At 42.6% G+C, this 17,086-nt stretch overlaps 1 protein-coding gene across 1 annotated transcript in view; it reads right to left on the minus strand.

Moving 5' to 3' along the window:
• TGS1 (trimethylguanosine synthase 1) overlaps positions 1-12,549 on the minus strand; it is a 29,780-nt gene extending 17,231 nt beyond the window's left edge. The window contains exons 1-10 of the mRNA XM_064442708.1: positions 12,362-12,549; positions 11,474-11,538; positions 9,423-9,595; positions 6,563-7,415; positions 4,947-5,064; positions 3,918-4,004; positions 2,676-2,847; positions 2,005-2,356; positions 1,073-1,246; positions 6-149 (exon numbers count right to left, since the gene is read on the minus strand). Coding sequence (XP_064298778.1) covers positions 6-149; positions 1,073-1,246; positions 2,005-2,356; positions 2,676-2,847; positions 3,918-4,004; positions 4,947-5,064; positions 6,563-7,415; positions 9,423-9,595; positions 11,474-11,538; positions 12,362-12,459 — 2,236 coding nt within the window. The 5' untranslated portion in view covers positions 12,460-12,549. The remainder of the gene's footprint in view (positions 1-5; positions 150-1,072; positions 1,247-2,004; positions 2,357-2,675; positions 2,848-3,917; positions 4,005-4,946; positions 5,065-6,562; positions 7,416-9,422; positions 9,596-11,473; positions 11,539-12,361) is intronic.
• Between the last annotated feature and the right edge of the window lie 4,537 nt (positions 12,550-17,086).

The following is a 17,086-nucleotide window of genomic DNA, read 5'->3' on the forward strand; positions in this document are numbered from 1 at the left end:
CTTACCTCTTTTTGAAGTCAACGCAAACTGAATAGCGTTTCCTCCAACACCACAGAATGCATCCACTATGATATCACAGTTGAATGACTGACTAACACGGATGGCAATATGCTCAGCTATTTTCTCAGGAGTAACAGAAAACCAACCCTCTGCAAAGGAAAGGGAAGACGTATGGTTTTGCCTCTTATTTCAAGGTCACCTAAATTAAAAACAAACAAACAAACAACCCACACAAACTGAAGGTTTAGCGTTAATCCCAACAATTTTGGCTTAGAGCATTCGACCAGGAAATATAGGCTTTGAAGATGATAAACTCTGGTCAGTCCAGCGATTTGCTAAGCAAACAAAGTCTCACTGAAGCAAACAGATATGCCTGAATCTCGGTAAATGCTTTGTTGAACTTAGTGCTGAGGATTCTGGCTTATCAAGGACAAGTCCACCAAGACGGCTATAAAAAACTTTATACATCACAAATACGCTCTGTAACAAATACAACCAGAAATATATTCTCTCTTATCCAAAATGTTATTTTCTTTACAGCAATGTCTGGTCTGAGAAGTAATCCATGTGTTCAAGTGGGAGAGCATTAGAGGCAAAAGGCTTACAAACCCAAGATACAAATAAGCAGTAATCCTAATTCCTCCTTTACCTATAAATTTGTGATTTGGAAGTGGTTTTCACGTAAACATGGAAAAAAGTAACTTTGAAAGTGACTACTGAAAGTCAGAACAAAACTAGATCCATCAGCATATTTGGAAGTTTCACAAAACTATTTTATAAAAAACACTGAAATAGAAATATGTCATCCAGTTTCTGAAAAAGTCCTGACCAAGCATAATTTGGGTACAGTATGATCTTCAGCAAACACCAGGATTAATGCAAACAGGGGTGTCCCATGCTGGAAGCTCCAAGACTTCTGTTCACCTGCCTGCTGTGGGATGGAATTAATCCAGAGGTGCACACACACACTCAGTAATGCTCGTTCTGTAAGAAAATCCTTAACCTGCGAGAAGGGCCACAGGTTTGGATACATTTTATACCACCAAGTCAGTGCACTCTGTACTAAACACACCTCTGTCTAGTTTAATTCCCTCGTCGAACCGAGAGAACAGCCGGTAGCGTTGTGCCCAGTACTTGGCCAACTCTGGATCGGCAGCAATCTCAGCAGGTATAGCTCCCAGCATCATTTTGTTCCTCCTTCTCCTTTTTTTCTCCTTCTTCTTTGCAGTCATTTTTTCATCTACAGCTGGAAGACACTGCAAAAGTTAACAATCACTGTTCTCGTAGGCTAGGAACATAACTGGTAGGTAGGTGGATACAAAATGCTCATGTTTAACACCACTGCTAAGTGTCCTTTATTGCTGTTTGCCAGATTATGCAGAGTAGTGGTTTAAGGTAAAAAAAAAAGCATCCTGTATTTCAAGGCAATAGTGTTACCTGACAGGTATCAGACACAGTCCTAAAAATCGTAACACTTCAACCATTATTGAAGAGCCTTAACAGGCTAGCCATCATCTTCAACTGACGGTAATAAACTCTACATAGTGAGCAAACAAGTGGATCAAGCAAATGGATCAGAGACAAATTTAATGCCTTATATATATATGTAAGGAATTTGAACCAATCTAGACAGGAGTTTTACAGTAGAAATCTACCATAACTGAAGTATTGTAGGAAGTATTAAACTGTATGTAGAAACCTGAATAATCCTGTTTTCCTTTGGTTACAGGGTTAATAATATAATTTTCTTCCCCTCCCTTAGAAAACAATTTTAACAACACATGTTCACCAAAGCTCAACAATGTGCAGCTGAGACCCGGGATTCTGGCGCTCCAGGAATAAACTACTTCCACTAGCACAGCTCTCAGTCGGCCTCATTACCCCTTGGACCTACAAGTCTCTTTGAATAAACAGAAAAAATACATACCACACAACGCTGTAGTTTGACAAGGCAGTATTAAGCCTACTACCAATTCATTTCCAGTTTATAGGAAAATGATGTACCTTGGTTGATGTCCTCTGTCTCTGCCCGGAGATAATCAGGAATATCCAGAGAGACTATCTGCCGCCCACAGCCATGCTCCTGCCTCCCTGCACCCTGCCCATCGGAGCTGTTCGCCGCCGTGTCCTGCGCTTCCTCCTCAAGGTTACTCCCTCCACATTCTGTGAAGGCCGCACTGGAAGATGGTGGCTTTTGTTTTTCAGTGTTCAGTGTTGCAGTCTGTGCAGCAGTAATGTTTTCCTGATCCTCTGAGTCGCTGCTCACCAACAATGCCTCCACATTACCCTGAGGGGAGGTTGTCTGGGATGGGGCTTCCTCCCCAGGTTTACTGACCTGCTTTAGGAACTCTTCCACCTGCAAGTGTCAAATATCATAGATGATTAGATGGTGCTGCTAACCAGCTACCTAAAGCATGGTTTAAAAGCCTTACGGTTCAAAAGCACCCGCCATGCATGCACTCTGTACCACATGTATTTTGAAAAAAGTAAAATATCCAGAGTCAAAACATTCAGGAAGTCCTTAACTGTGCTCCCTTTTTACAGCATTTGGAAACAAGTTGTCTTTGGGAACTAGATACCAGCTACTTGCAAAAGAGAAACTCACAAAATTGTCTCATAAATGTATTTATAAGCATTAGTAAGGTAATCACAGCAACGCTAACAATTAAACCTACCTTCTTCAGAGTTTTACTTTTTTTACAAGACGTTTCAGATTCCTCTGTAAAGAAGATGTGTGTGTTTTTGCTCTTCCTTGGTTTACGCATATCCAAGAATTTGGACCTGAGCTTCGCTTTTTTCTCCAAGTACTGCACACTTCGGTGGGTGAAATCTGGAATTCCACCATATCTGAAATTTAAAAAAGCCAAAACAAAACCAACTAACAAAACCCAAAACAAAAACAACCAAAACCCCAAAGGCCATAGTTGGTTCATTTCCAGTCTGGAAGCTTTAACATGAATGTTGATGTCTACAGAAAATTATTTAGACTAAACTGTTTCTTTATGAGACATTTGCTCCACACTTAAAATATATGTCACTGGATGTAGCTGCAAAACAATGTACCTTCAGGAAAACTTTAAGATTTCTATTTGAAAATGTTTACCTAAATTGGTTTTAGATTTTTAAAATTTTTTTTTCAATAGTTGTGTAACTTTAGGTGAAAACAATTTATCAGACCAGCCTGAAGAATAGGAAATGAAAAAATGTCTTGATTAGTAGAATAAAACCTCTTTTTGGTGGATGTAAAGAACCTCCAAAGCAGCTACTTTTGTCCCCTAGCAAATATAAGGGCAATCACTTAAATAAATTTTAAAAAGTAAAACAGAGATTGTCAACTACAAAACACACTATATATATATGTCCTAAACAACTGACATCTTGCAGAAGTGCTAGACCTAAGCTACAGTCCACCTGTACCCTCTGATGTTACTTCTACAGCACTGACCACCAAATCTTTAGGTCATACCACCAAAAGTGAAATTTCACTGGTCAACACCCTGGCAACACTTTATTAGTATAGCAACAATTTACTAGAATGAAACAACCTCATTCCAATACAAAACAGCTATAAACTATGACCTAAGCTTACAGGACTCCAAACTGAAAGGACCATTTGTTGTCAGAGCTTTTAAGGTCTAACCGAGTAGCTGACCAGCCATTTAACATTTACACAACTGCAAGTACCTTACGAGTTACACTTCTGTTTCAAAGCACTTTTCTTGTTCTTTAATTAGACCCCATAACTTTGCATGTCTCTCTAGCCAAAGGATGACAGTTTTATCAAGAGCAGACTATCTTTGGGAATCATCTTCAAAAGTTTTAACAAAATGGGAATGGAGATGAATGGTCTATTTGAATAATAACAAGAGAGCTGACTTGCTATGAAAAAAAGCCCTGAGTTACTCATAAACAATTACTTTTGTCCTGTGCCACACTTGAAACCCAAAACAGAGCAGGTTTCCTCAGGATCTTCCACTGGGTTCTCATCGACATCCAGTTCATGGCTAGGAAAAAATGCAGATGACAAAGTTACTTTCTGTAAAAAACGCTCTTACTTTACAGATATACCAAAACAAAAGTATTGAAAACATTTAAATGTGGGCTTCAGTAAGTTCTTCCGTGCACTGCTGAAACCAAGCAAGGCAGATAGCATCAGCCTATTCATATGCATGAGCACATACCTTTGTTTTTTTTCTTAACCCAATTTTAGATATACGTGTCCTTCTATTGGGGTTAAAATTTCCCAACTATTCTGAATGACCTCTTAAAACATATCAAGCCGTAAGTGGAACTGATGAAGATAGCGTTTGTTCACCCTATTTCCAAGTTACATTCATCATCTATTATGTCACCTATAGTATTATCTATTAATGCTACAGCAACAGCAAAATATTAGAACAAAACCAAAGCTATGTGATTAACCGATAATAATTCCTTCACCTTTGAGTTTGTAAATTTATTAGAGAGGAAGACCCCTCTCATCATCTTTGAGGCTATTAATTTTCTGAGAAGAAAGAAGAAGACTGTGACAAGGCAGAGGTTAGCTATTTTATGATTGCCATAGCACTCAGCACTTTACTGGCACCACACAATCCAGTTAAACAATACAAATTATTCCCTATTGTTCTTGTATCGTCTACACTACTTAGACCTAGATAAGCAAGTTGTCCTATCCAGTTTACCAATCTTTTGTACTTCAGTGGCACAAGAATAGTGCTGTTGCCTTGCACAGTCACTGAGGCCATACGGTTTTCATAAAGCAACAGAAGAGAAGAAATATCCACTGCTTGTTGCCAGGTAAAGTGATAAGCAATGATGGAACACTATGTGGTTTTGTACTGAAGTTTTAACCCACAATCTCAATCAAATAGTTACTATAGATCAGGAGTCTTCTGGACCTGGGCTTCTTGAGGAAAAAAAAAAATCATCTAAATTTCATGACTTGCCTTCTCTTGACTTTGGCATGTCTGTATTCAGGAGGCTCTTCATCCTCATCTTCATCTCGGTCATGAAGCAGCAACTGCTCTTTGTTATTTGAATTCAAGCTACACGACCCCCGTGAACCTAAAAAAGATAGATGAAATCGTATTTCCCTTCTGCATAAATCCATTCCTTTTCTTCCTGTCCCCAAAGTACGTCTGCAGCTACAGTTAGGTTGTTGCATATACTCAACTGTAACAAAGAAGGCACAAATGCCAAAAACATGTATCTTTACCTGTCTTCGTTTGAGGGGCAACATACCAGTACAAACTTCCAGTATTAGTTACACTGTAGAGTTAATAATCTTAAGTAGGACCAACTTCAAATTATCTCAGATAGCTCTCCAAGAAAAATGAAAAGCCTACAAGGTACAAATTTAGAACAGTTTCTTCCTTGCGCATAAATTTTGTTTCCATTTCATTAGCTGTGCAAAGATATTCACATACAGAATCACAGAATGGTAGGGGTTGGAAGGGACCTCTAAAGATCATCTTGTCCAATCCCTCTGCTTGAGCAGTACACCTAGAGCAGGGTCATTTAATAAGAGACAATTCCAACACTCCTCTCATTTCTTGTTGGAAAGGAAATTTTCCTTTCACTTCTCCCATTCCAACTCTACTGTAGGATCAAGATGGGACCACACCTCTTCTTCATTCCCTAGAAAGTCACTAGCAACAGAGTCAGAGGTTTCCCACCAAACTGAAGCCCCAGCTGCTGACACTTAACTCACCTGCTTCACCCCTCCTCTTCACCAGGAGAAATTTTACAGCAGTCAGGAAAGACGTTACACTGCTGCTTACAGCAAACACTGGCAGGAAGAACTGGCAGGCGAATGAGATGGCTCTCTCTTTTCTCTGCACGCTGAGCTGTCTGGCAAAAACGTCTCCAGCCCAGTCTTGTACCTCCCTCACAGAACTGCAGTGTAAAGCACAGCCACTGGCTTTCACCATACCACAGTATGACCTGGCACTTTCACTTGTTAGCACTAGTTGTGAACGTATGAATTTGGGATTGTAAAGATGACTGCAGCTCACTGACTAATTGATAACTCAGTGCTGGAAAGCACCTCTCTAAGACATCTGGTCCGCAGCAACACAGTACAACAAAACAAGAGTTTACTTCAAGCATGGCACTTTTAGACAAAAGGCAAAAATAAACCCTAACCCCAGAACTGCTGTTCTTAAAATCTGTCAGATTCATGAGAACATCAACCTGGGTTTTCATTCATTTTAGATTCTCAGTGAGAAAAGACACATCAGCTGAATGACACAGCTGCAATACCAATACTAAGGTAAATAAATAAATAGGCACTAGCAGTGCTCTCACTGCTTTCTGCAGTGCATTTGAAGATTTATGAAGTACCTTTTCTGTTAAAATCACTTCTGGCTGAAGAACACATTCAATATACAGGTTAGAGAGGAGAGACATGGTCCAGAGAAGCAGAGGGAAGAAAAAGTAATCATTCCATAAAAATACATGATCGACTTTTTTAAAATGGCATAATACAGACATGCCATTGTTTCTTACATAAAGCCACCTAGAGGAATTCTGGTAGAATCAATTTTAGCTGATTTTGTATTACCTGACTGGTTAATACTTTTATTTTCACAAGATGCACTCCTTTTCCTGGTTCCTCCATCACAGGGCTCCTTCTGGCTTTCACAGTCAGACGAACTATGTTCTTGAGGGCTTTGGTGAGCTACTGTTAGAGCTGCGCTGCTCTGCTCCACCTCCTCCAAATTCAGATTTAAATTACAAATCCCGGAGATTATTTCACTATGGAGCTCAGCACCTGAAGGGAGTGTTTCCTCACTTCTGGTGTTAGAGGGAGACATCTCCAAGCTCAGCACTTCACTGCGTTCAGCCCCTGGGCTAACCAAGTCCATTCTTCCCGAAAGACCCATCTCCTGGTTAACTCCATTAGCTTCCACACTGTCACCGTGTGAGCTCTCAGTAGTCCAACCTTGACTTGTCCAGTACTGAAACTGTTCCCAGTAATACCAGTACAGTTCGCTATAATGCTGCTCCCACTCCGCCCTGGTGTCTGGACTATTCCAAGGTTCAGAGGCTGTGGTGGTCTCAGACGATGAGACCTCTTGATGCTTCTCCAGCCAACTTTGCCAAAGAAGGCCCTCTCCGTACTCACTCCAGTACTTCTCCCATTTTTCTTTAAGTTTGCTGGATAAAGCCTCATTTGCAAGACTTTCTGAACTTTCACCGTTCCCTTTACTTACATCCTGAGGTTTGCTGCTGTTCTCACATTGCTCTGTAGCTAGGGCCAGCTCACCAGAAATGGACTCGATATGACCACCACAAGTTTGATTCTTGCAGTTCTGCACCATTTTATCCTCATGTTTTTGCTGTAACTCTTTTTTCTTCTTCTTTTTCTTTTTAATAATCTTCATGTTACCCCTTTTTCTATAATTTTCTGTTGCCTAAAATATAATGGAAAAACATATTTAGAAGTCCACAAGGTATACGCAGTCTTTTCTTGTCCTCTCTCCAAGCACATTTCAGTTTCCATTGTAACCTTCTCTCTCACTGCAATCCTGCTGTTAGCTTTCTCCCCACAAAAGGTTGTAGGGTTTATGGGTCTGACAGGGCCCCACTGCATAACCTTGGCTGACATTTCTGAGGAAGCCGTGAGAAAGTCTATAGAAAGACACACACACAAAAAAGGCAGAATTACAGACAGAAGTGGGGCTGCTGAGAGGGAAGTCATTAGTAGATCGAGGATTCAGAAGGAAAGACAACGTGAAACACTATAAAACACTAAAGGGACGTTGGTCAGGAATTGAGGGGTCACTGGGTTGAGCTCAACAGTAACATGGTATCTCAGGAACATCAAGGACCTATCTTAGGGGTCTGTGGAGGCTGACCCTTCCTGTTGCCTGGTAGCTGTCCAGCCAGCAAACGCTGTTCAGGTGTCTTACTAGGTTAGCGAACATATAATGCTCAGCCTAATGGAACATTAAATCCTTGCTATCTCTGGGTGATTTAAACAAAAAAGTATCCATTTATACTTGTAAATTCTGTAAATCCTGCAGCTGAATCTCTAAGTCTGAAGCGACTGACACAAAAGAGGGGTGTAATATTCTCCCCATCCCATACTGATCTCCAAGTTGGCTAACAGAAACACAAGGAAACAGCCTCCTCTCCAAAGAGGCAGCCCTTTCATTTGTGCAATACAACCATTTCACTTCTTACAACAAACTCAGACTACTACAGCTGTCTAGCGAAGACAGAAACCTGTTACTAAAGGGAAACACTAAGGTATCTGATGAAACCAACAAGTTACAACTCCCTTGTTTTGTGGGGCTTCCTGTGCTTACAGATATAAACAAGATAAAAACATGCAAGAATAGTGAGTTTTTCTATCAGATAAATGTACCATTTTTTTTTTCCTAAACTGCCAAATTAGGTTTGGCAGGTAAAAAGGTGGTGGTGATAAGGGACTACAACTCACATGGGCAAAAGACTGCAAAGGTACAGATATTACTCCAAATGTCCCATCAGCTGCAATCCTTAGTTTTGTTGCATTGACAAACGCATAAGGTGGACTATAAAGAAGTCAGGTTCAAAGAACTGGCATTAATCTTTCATCCACATCCCTCATAATGTCAGGCTAATACACACCGTGCAAAAGCACAAAGCTTAGTTATAATCTAGTAAAAACATACATTATTTTCTCATTCAACTTATTTGCAGTATTACTACATAGCAACAAAAATTGTGTGTATACTTTGGGCTTGAAGTTGGATGCCTGTAAGGTCTATTTACGTGCCACCAATTAAAATAATGTACAAGTTTCTCCTATTTATTTACAAATTAATCAGGTCAGAACCATGAAGTGCTCCGCACAGAAGTACTCTCTAACTGCTAGGGAGGTCTATATTCCATGAAGCGGACAATGTGGATATCCCACTGGCTTTTTCTCATCTGTGAACAACTTCAGTCTGTCTCTAAAGCCCAAATGCTCCCTATGGGAAGCAGAGCACCCAAAGCACTCCCACCCTTTGGAACAGCCTGGCTTTATCATCTGCAAGGGGGATCTGAGAAACTAGCGTTTTAGATTAGTATCTAAAGCTACATGGTTAAAGCAAACAGTGTGAGCGCACATGCTCAGGCTAGAGTGTACTAGCTGTCCTGATGCAAAGCATCAACGTTACCCTGGCTGTTTTAAACTAGCTCCCTCTAGTAGCAAGAGGAATATAGATATTGAAGCATAAAGCACAGCCTGACCCTGTTTAGTCAAATTGGCAGGCGGGTTTTATAAACTGCACACACCACGGTGCTGTATGTTGGTACGAGTATGTGAGACAGGCAGCTGAAAGCCAGCTCGGATACATTTCCATGAACTACAGTCTCAAAAATAACTGAGCAGACATGAGCTACTTCTGGAAACACAAAGTACACAACAAATAAAGCAAATAAAGTTTTACCGCAAAGTCCCTGTGGGCTGACTGCCCACCAAAGTGAAGAGGCAATCCCATACTCTTCATAAGCTCGGCCTCCGAGTCTAGTTCAACCTCTTCCAGATCAAGAGCATGATTAGTATCCTCCTTTAATGTCACATTGGGACAACGGTTCTCCTCCTCGGACGCTTGTTCCTCCCCTATTAAAAAGATTAAGTGAATATAACCCGCTTCAGGTACCTTAATGCAACAGCATGACCTACAAAAATTAGCAGGACTGCCTCTTAAGCTTCCTTTCCCATTTAAGATTTTCATCACAAGCATCTTATTTTCCCACATAACTATCAGTAGGAACCAAAATCTAACTTCGCCAGCCAAAACATTGCACTGGGTCTGGCTGGGATGGAGTTAGCTTTCCTCATATCAGCCTGTATGGCGCTGTGTTCTGGATCTGTGGCTAAAACAATGTGGATAACACACTGATGTTTTGGCTATTGCTAAGCAGTGCTTGCACAACATCGTAACTTTCTCTTCTCCCCACTTTGCTCTCCCCAGCAAGTAGGCTGAGTGGGGCAAGAAATCAGGAGGGGACTCTGGTGGGACTGCTGACCCAAAATGAAGGGATAATCAATACCATATAATGCAGTGCTGAGTAATAAAAAGAGGCAGAGGGTGCAAGTGCTTGGGGTTAACCCACCACAAACATTCACCTCGATAACTTGTGAACTACAATAACGCCCAGCAAACAACAGGGAAATTAGTATTAGGAAAATAAAATTCTTTACAGGAGTTCCTTTGGCATGTATCAGAGCAAGCTTGAAATACAAGAAACTGCTGGTTTTGTTACAAATCTTTCAAAAACACACTAACAAAGATAATACAATTTTACAGAAATGTAATGTGTGAACTACAAGACATAATTACCTCAGAAATAACTGATCAACTGTCAAAACATTGTTTGCAGATCAAATTTTTAAGCAACACCATATGTATATAAAATGACAAATACCACTGAGAAAGTAGGAACTGTATATTGATGAAACCAATGAAATAGAAAAGCTCTTGAAACACTTGATAAAACTGAAAACTTTAAGATTTGGGTTTTGGGTTTTTTTTGGTCAGGATATATTTACTGCCAAATTATCACACTGCACAAGACTCTTGTTTTTTTAAAAAAAATTGTGGTGGTGATTACTCTCACCACAATTCATCATATATGCACAAAATCAGGGTTTACATTCTCCTTCTTCACTCCATTCACACTGCCTCCATTTAACCTGCGCTATTCATTCCTAGATTCCATGGACATTCCTTTCTGTTCAGACTCCTTCCTTTCAAATCAAACTATTATGATACTGAGGCTAGCAAGACAGCAGTGGAAAAATTAGATACCAAGGGAGTTATGTTCAGATAGGCACGTGTGAGGAATCTGGGAGGATGGAGCAAGGTACTGGTGTTGAATTTGCTGGAGCATGCACCATGATTATTCCTAAAATACAAGCAAGTAGGGAGAGACTTACTCCTCTGGTCCTCCTCATACGTTTCCTCATGTACATGCAAATCATAATTTCCTCCATCAGGGCTATTGCTTCTTCTCTACTTCTGGCCCAGCAGATTAATCAGCAACAGCTAATGTCCCAGGCTGGGGCAGAGTCACCAGGACAGTATTACTCCCAGGCAAACATCTAGGATTTGCAGACCTTCTGTTATATAATTAAATTTGAGCTAGGGAAGTTGAAATTATGCTTTGAGAGCAGGTCAGGCACTTGTGAGCTAATCTGCTCTGTGCACCAGGTGGAGATTATGCGAGCTGGTAAATTTGCACAAACATGAATAAGCATCACACCTGGTTTGACACAAACTTCCACATCAAGATTACAGTAACTTGAAAGTTATCCAAGTGCTAAGTTGTTATTCACATCACCCCCATAACAAAAGTACTGAAAAACAAGCCAGAAATAAGAACAAAACTATGGGTTAGCAGTTATACGGTCCTACTGCATAACTTAGACAACCACACCTAACTCACTTTCAGTACAACTGCACATCATATTGCACAGTACGTTTTATTGCCTTACCTGTACTGTCATTGTCATCTTTGACATAGAAGCCTTTTAATCCCAGTTTATATAATTTTCGATCTCTGTAGAGACATTAATGCAGAACATCATCATTAAAACGAGGTTTTTTTTACAGTAAAAACAATCATTCAGTGGAACAACCTTCCCAGAAACACGGCAGAGTCCCTGTCGCTGGGGTTTTCAAGATGCGATTGGGCAGGGTGATAGGTAACCTCATCTAGGCTCCCTTTCCCACAAAATGCTGGCCCAGATGATCTTTCGTGCTCTCTGTGATTCTAAACACAGGAAGCAAAGAAAAAAATATGAAACAGGCGGCACTTTAAAGCCTGACGTGAAAAGGCTACGCGGGACGTGGTCAGAACGTGTTAGTGCTACACGGAATACCTGGGAATTAAATTTTTTGGCCCTCAAAACATTCTGCTCAAGTGGGTGGAATTTAGTGCCTTCAGTCCGAAACTGCAAATAAACACTGCAGCCACCACCCAGCGCTGAAGGCGCCTCATCTCTGCACATGCCTCCCTCCGTTAAACACCGCGTGTGCTTAACATCAGAAGCTCCGGTAACGGCCACGGCCTCCTCTCCCAAATCGCGCATCTGCGACCGACCGACCGACAGACAGACAGCCCGCCCGTGAGCGGCACCTCCCCCCCGAGAAACCCGCTCGTCCCTCTGGCTCGGGGAGGCTCCAGGTCCCTCCGCGGCCCTTTGGGGAAGGGGAAAAGGGGACGAGAAGGGGACGGGGGGCTTCTGTGCACCTCTCCCTGCTTGCGGCCGCACCAGCACGGCCCTTCTCCCCCACCCCCCCCCCCGCGGATACCTCCCCCGGCCACGGGGGACGCGGACACGCGGGGCCCGCCCGGTGCCGGCGGCGACGCCGCTACTCACTCGACGAAGGCGCGGGAGCAGAGGCAGAGGATGGTGCGGGCCGGCCCCGCCCGCAGCAGCAACTCCGCCACCAGCCGTCCCCGCGTGTCCTGCACCATCCCTGCGGTGGCACCCACGCCGCGGCACGGACCCGCCGCTGCCTTCCGCCGGAACTAGGAGCTCCGGCCGAGGGCTCGGGTCGAGTCGGGCCGAGAGGTGCCGAGTCGGGCCGAACGGAGCCGAGTCGGGCCGAACGGAGCCGAGTCGGGCCGAACGGAGCCGAGTCGGGCCGAACGCAGCCGAGTCGAGCCGAACGCAGCCGAGTCGGGCCGAACGCAGCCGAGTCGGGCCGAACGGAGCCGAGTCGAGCCGAATGGAGCCGAGTCGAGCCGAATGGAGCCGAGCGGAGCCGAACCACCTCGGGTCCGCTCAAGGAGCGCCCGCTGCACCCGAATTGGGGGTTCAGCTTTTAGCGCTCTGCTTTGCCTGTCGGCGTCCCAGGCTCCCCAGCTGCAGAGGAGCTGGGCTGTTGAGAGCTGTAGTTGGGGGTGCCTGTGAAAGGGCAGCCGTAGTTACACGACTTCTGGTGCTTCCAGTGACTCCCTACAAGGGAATATTTGTATCTTGATGGTGTTCAGAGTGGGGAGAAAGGAGGGGAGGAAAGGACATGGCAACAGAAATCTGCCACAAAAGATATTGCAGCAAAAATCTGGCAGCAAAAATCTGTGGGGAACAGGAGTGGAAGGCCTGAGCAAAGCATATCGGAGTAGTGACTGGAGCAGAAGTAACAGCAGAGCTTAAAACGAGGAGGGAATGGGGACAGGGTGTACAGAGGGAGTCGAAATGAAAACAAAACCTGGTGAGCAAAGGGGCCTGGGTGAAGGCAGGGCAAGGTGGCAAGGTGGGAGTGAGGAACCCCAGAGGGAGGCAGGGGTTGGGTGGGTGGGGAGGGTGAAAGCGCTGGGGAGCAGCCATGTGTGATGCACGTAATGGTGTTTTGCCCCCGGACTTCTTTCCTGTGGAGGGAGTCCTGCTTCAGGCAGCGGTTCAGATATAAGCTGGGAAAGCATTGTTGTGGGGTGAAAGAGACTGTTTTATCCGGGAGACCTAATGATCTGCTGTGAGAGTTGGAGGGTGTTCAGAAAAGGAGGTCAGTAGGAGAGAAGGGAAAGCGCAGTGTTGAGCAGACCAGGGGAAGCTGCCCTGTAGAATCAGATTTTATCCTTGTCTCCATTGCAGAGACTTTATATGATGATGCACAAGGTTTGAGAGCTTTTCTGCATAAAACACTGAGCAATGGACTATTCAGGAGCAATGGAATATTCAGCTCTACTTAGATTAATCAGAGTGTATCTGTAAAATGCATGAAATCCAGGTGTGTCTGAAGACCATCGCAAAGCCCTCCCTAGACATCCCTGGGGCAGGATTTCTCAGATAACGGTTATGGACTTTATGATCTCTTCTTACCTGCTAGCCTTCCTACTGGACACTGGGAGAGTATTAGAAAGAAGTGTATCATACATGCCTGCCCTGCTTTGAGGTCCTCTGCAAGGTGTTTGCTTTTGACAAGCTGGGATACTGGGCTTTACGTTAGCTGCATTCAACGCATGATGTGCCGTGCAGTTTGTCTGCTGTGCTGTCCCATTGCATTCGTATCAGTACATTTTGGGTAAGAAGGTTATACAGCCTCATGCAGGTGCAAGATGTCCTTGGGATTTGTAAGATGTTTCATGTAGGAAATATGCAAAGGGGAGCTTGGAGGCAGAAGGACTGACCGTTCAGGTGACAGTAGCACAAGTACTGTCCAACAACAAATTCTGTCCACTTACAGACAAAAATCTTAAACCTAATTGTATCCTGAATCTTGCGATATCTGATAAAACCAAGATTATCAAATCCTGTCATTAGTCAGGATTTGTGATACATCTATCACAATAGTAATTAAATACTTTAGAAATACAGGGAAAGGTTACACCAGTTCTAGCACTTGTATGGGTATAACTGCATCTGCAATTAGGGTGCTACGTAACCCTCATATTTCAAAACTGAAAAAGCAGTAAAAATAAAATCTTTCAACACAAATAGTTTAGCAACAGCCATGTGCTGAGTGTTTAAAATTTGAACTGTGAATTGCAAAATATTTTGAGAATTATTATTATACTCCTTGTCCTAAGAAAACAATACTACATCACAAGTGAAATGCAGAGATTCCTTTTGTATAAGAACAAGACGGCTGTTCTTTTATAATATCCAAGCCCGATATCCTGCATCCTCCAGGAGGAGCCACCAGCGGGTAAGGCTAGACATATGTGGGAATGCCTCCTAATACTCTCCCATTCTCCAGCCATCCGCAGCTGATGGCATATTGTCTGTTCAGTAAGACAGTGGATTTCTCCTCATGGTACTTGTCCAGTTTTCCCCTGTGCCCATCATCTAGCAGTGAATTGCACTGGTCTATCACCTTGCATGAGAAGTCACCTTTTTAATTTTGAATGTGGCTTCTCCCAGCTTCTTTTGATGCTTCCCTTATTGGAAGAGTAAATGAGTGATTGGGTCCCTTCCGACTCAGGATGTTCTATGACTCTACGACTGCTTCACATTGGGTTGGTATGGGCTTGATATGTCCTTCCACTGGAACCTCAAGTGATTTACCTGATCCACACAAATGAAGCCAAAGCAGCCAGGGGCTCTGTAGCCTGCTCTCCAGGCTGCCTGCCCTCCTCTGCCCACCCTTCTTTCCCCTGGCAGGCCCTGTTCTGAAACGCTTCTTTCTCCACTTCCCTCATCTGTTTTCTGCTCCTTGCTCCTTGCTCTCACACACTGTCTTGGGCCCCAGCTTCAAAGGCCTTTTTGGACCTATCTGTTGCTATTTTTTTTAATATGTATCTTAGGTGGTAGTGAAAACATCCACTTCCCGGTGATCCTGGATTTGCCGCTTTTATCTGTGCTTCTCAGAATGTGACCTTGCCTTGTCAGCTGGGAGCTGACTTTAAAGCTTTTCATTATTTCCTTCTTTTTAAATCCCTTTTCAAGGCTAACTTCCATGACATATACTGACCAAATAATGATAAGTTGAGGGATGCTGAGAATAGCATCTGTAGGTATTAAAAATAAGAAAAAAGAGCAAATGTATGCAATGTGTATAAAATAGAAGATACGATACTCTCACAGTAACTCTTACCTGCTCATGTAATTCTGAGCTCCAGCATTACATGCACATCTCTCTTACATGTATGAGAAGCGCTGAAGAAATAAGGCAAATATTTCTGGGTCAAGTGTTTTAAATTACATAAAGCGAACATGATATCCCCGCATGTTAGACCTAAATAGGTCTATTACTTGCTATATGGTGCATTTTTGATCCTTAATTGCCTTCTTAAAGACACCTTAAGTCTCATCCGTCTAGTAATAGGCAGAATCCTCTAATTGTGCTGTAGCTGTGCTCAGATTGTGTCATTAGACAAATCTGCAGGAGACGCAGGTTCTTGTAATCATTGTCGTTGCCTTAGCTGTTATGGTTTGTTCGGCGTTTGCAATTACAGTGACACAATAACACTGTTAAACAGTAATTACTTTGCTTTCACGAAAGCAAAGCGAAGGTATTTAAGAGAAAGTCTATCAGAAAACAAGAATTAAAGGACTTCTTCGGTCACAGCTCCACGTCCCTTAATTCCAGGACAGAACATGAATTTTAATTGCTCTTATTTTTATACAGTGAAGGGCTTTGGGTGTTTTTTTTGTTGTTGTTGTTTTGTTTTCTTTTGGTTTGGTTTTACATCTCTCTGTGCTTGTATAGGGTTGTTGGGGTTTGTTTATTTTTTGTGATGGTGGTGTCTTTTCTGTTCCCTTTTCTGTATAAACCAGGCCAAATAAGCATACGTGACATTTCACCACAGTGGAGAAATTGCCACAGAATAGGTAACTGGTTTGTTGCAGCGCTGGGGAGTCCCATCGGTTATTGCTGGTAACTTTAATTCCTACATAAAGAATCCTCTAGCTCACGGTTGGAGGCAAAAGCCAGAAAGACAAGAAAGATAACAGATAACTTTTATAATCCTTGTACCACGGATTTGATTGTCCCTGATTCCATGTGCCTTCACAGCCCAAATGAATATTGTCAGTGCCTGCTGTCTTCAGAGCACCTTTGAATCCTGTGAGAACCATAATTAATTGGAACAGTACCTGTTTGGTCTTGCCAGTTATCAGACACTGTTAACCTAATACTTCTGTTTCTGCCCATTGTGGTCTTTGGTTTAACTTTTTATATTGCATTTTTTGTACGGTAGTACATGCAGTTAAATTGTATCCAGCTACATAGTCCTAGATAATGGACCAGACCATTTATTTTACAAGCAGCCACTATTCATTTGCACTTTTGGAAGTGCTGCCAGTGTAGTTTAAGCCAGAGGAGACCAGATCCTGAGACTGTGAGCACATCGGGGGCATCTTAAAAATTAATTTAAAGACATGTAGCTTTAATTCTTCTCTACCGAAAAGTATATTTCTCTTTGAATCGGACTAGTTTTTATAGGTGTAGCCTTCTGTGACTGTTCCTATAAGGAAGTTTTGTAGTGCTTTATTACAGCTCTGTTTTCCAGTATAGCTCTGGAAATAACAACTTTATGCTTCTCTGTTGCTTATTATTTTTTCCTTGCAAGTTCATAGAGTTTTTGGCATTGTGTAAGAGCCCTAGTCAAAGAGCCATTATGCTGAACAGTATATACTTACTGAGCAGAAACATTGTTT

The sequence above is a fragment of the Phalacrocorax carbo genome, chromosome 2 (genome assembly GCF_963921805.1).
Source record: "Phalacrocorax carbo chromosome 2, bPhaCar2.1, whole genome shotgun sequence".
NCBI classification, from domain to species: domain Eukaryota; kingdom Metazoa; phylum Chordata; class Aves; order Suliformes; family Phalacrocoracidae; genus Phalacrocorax; species Phalacrocorax carbo.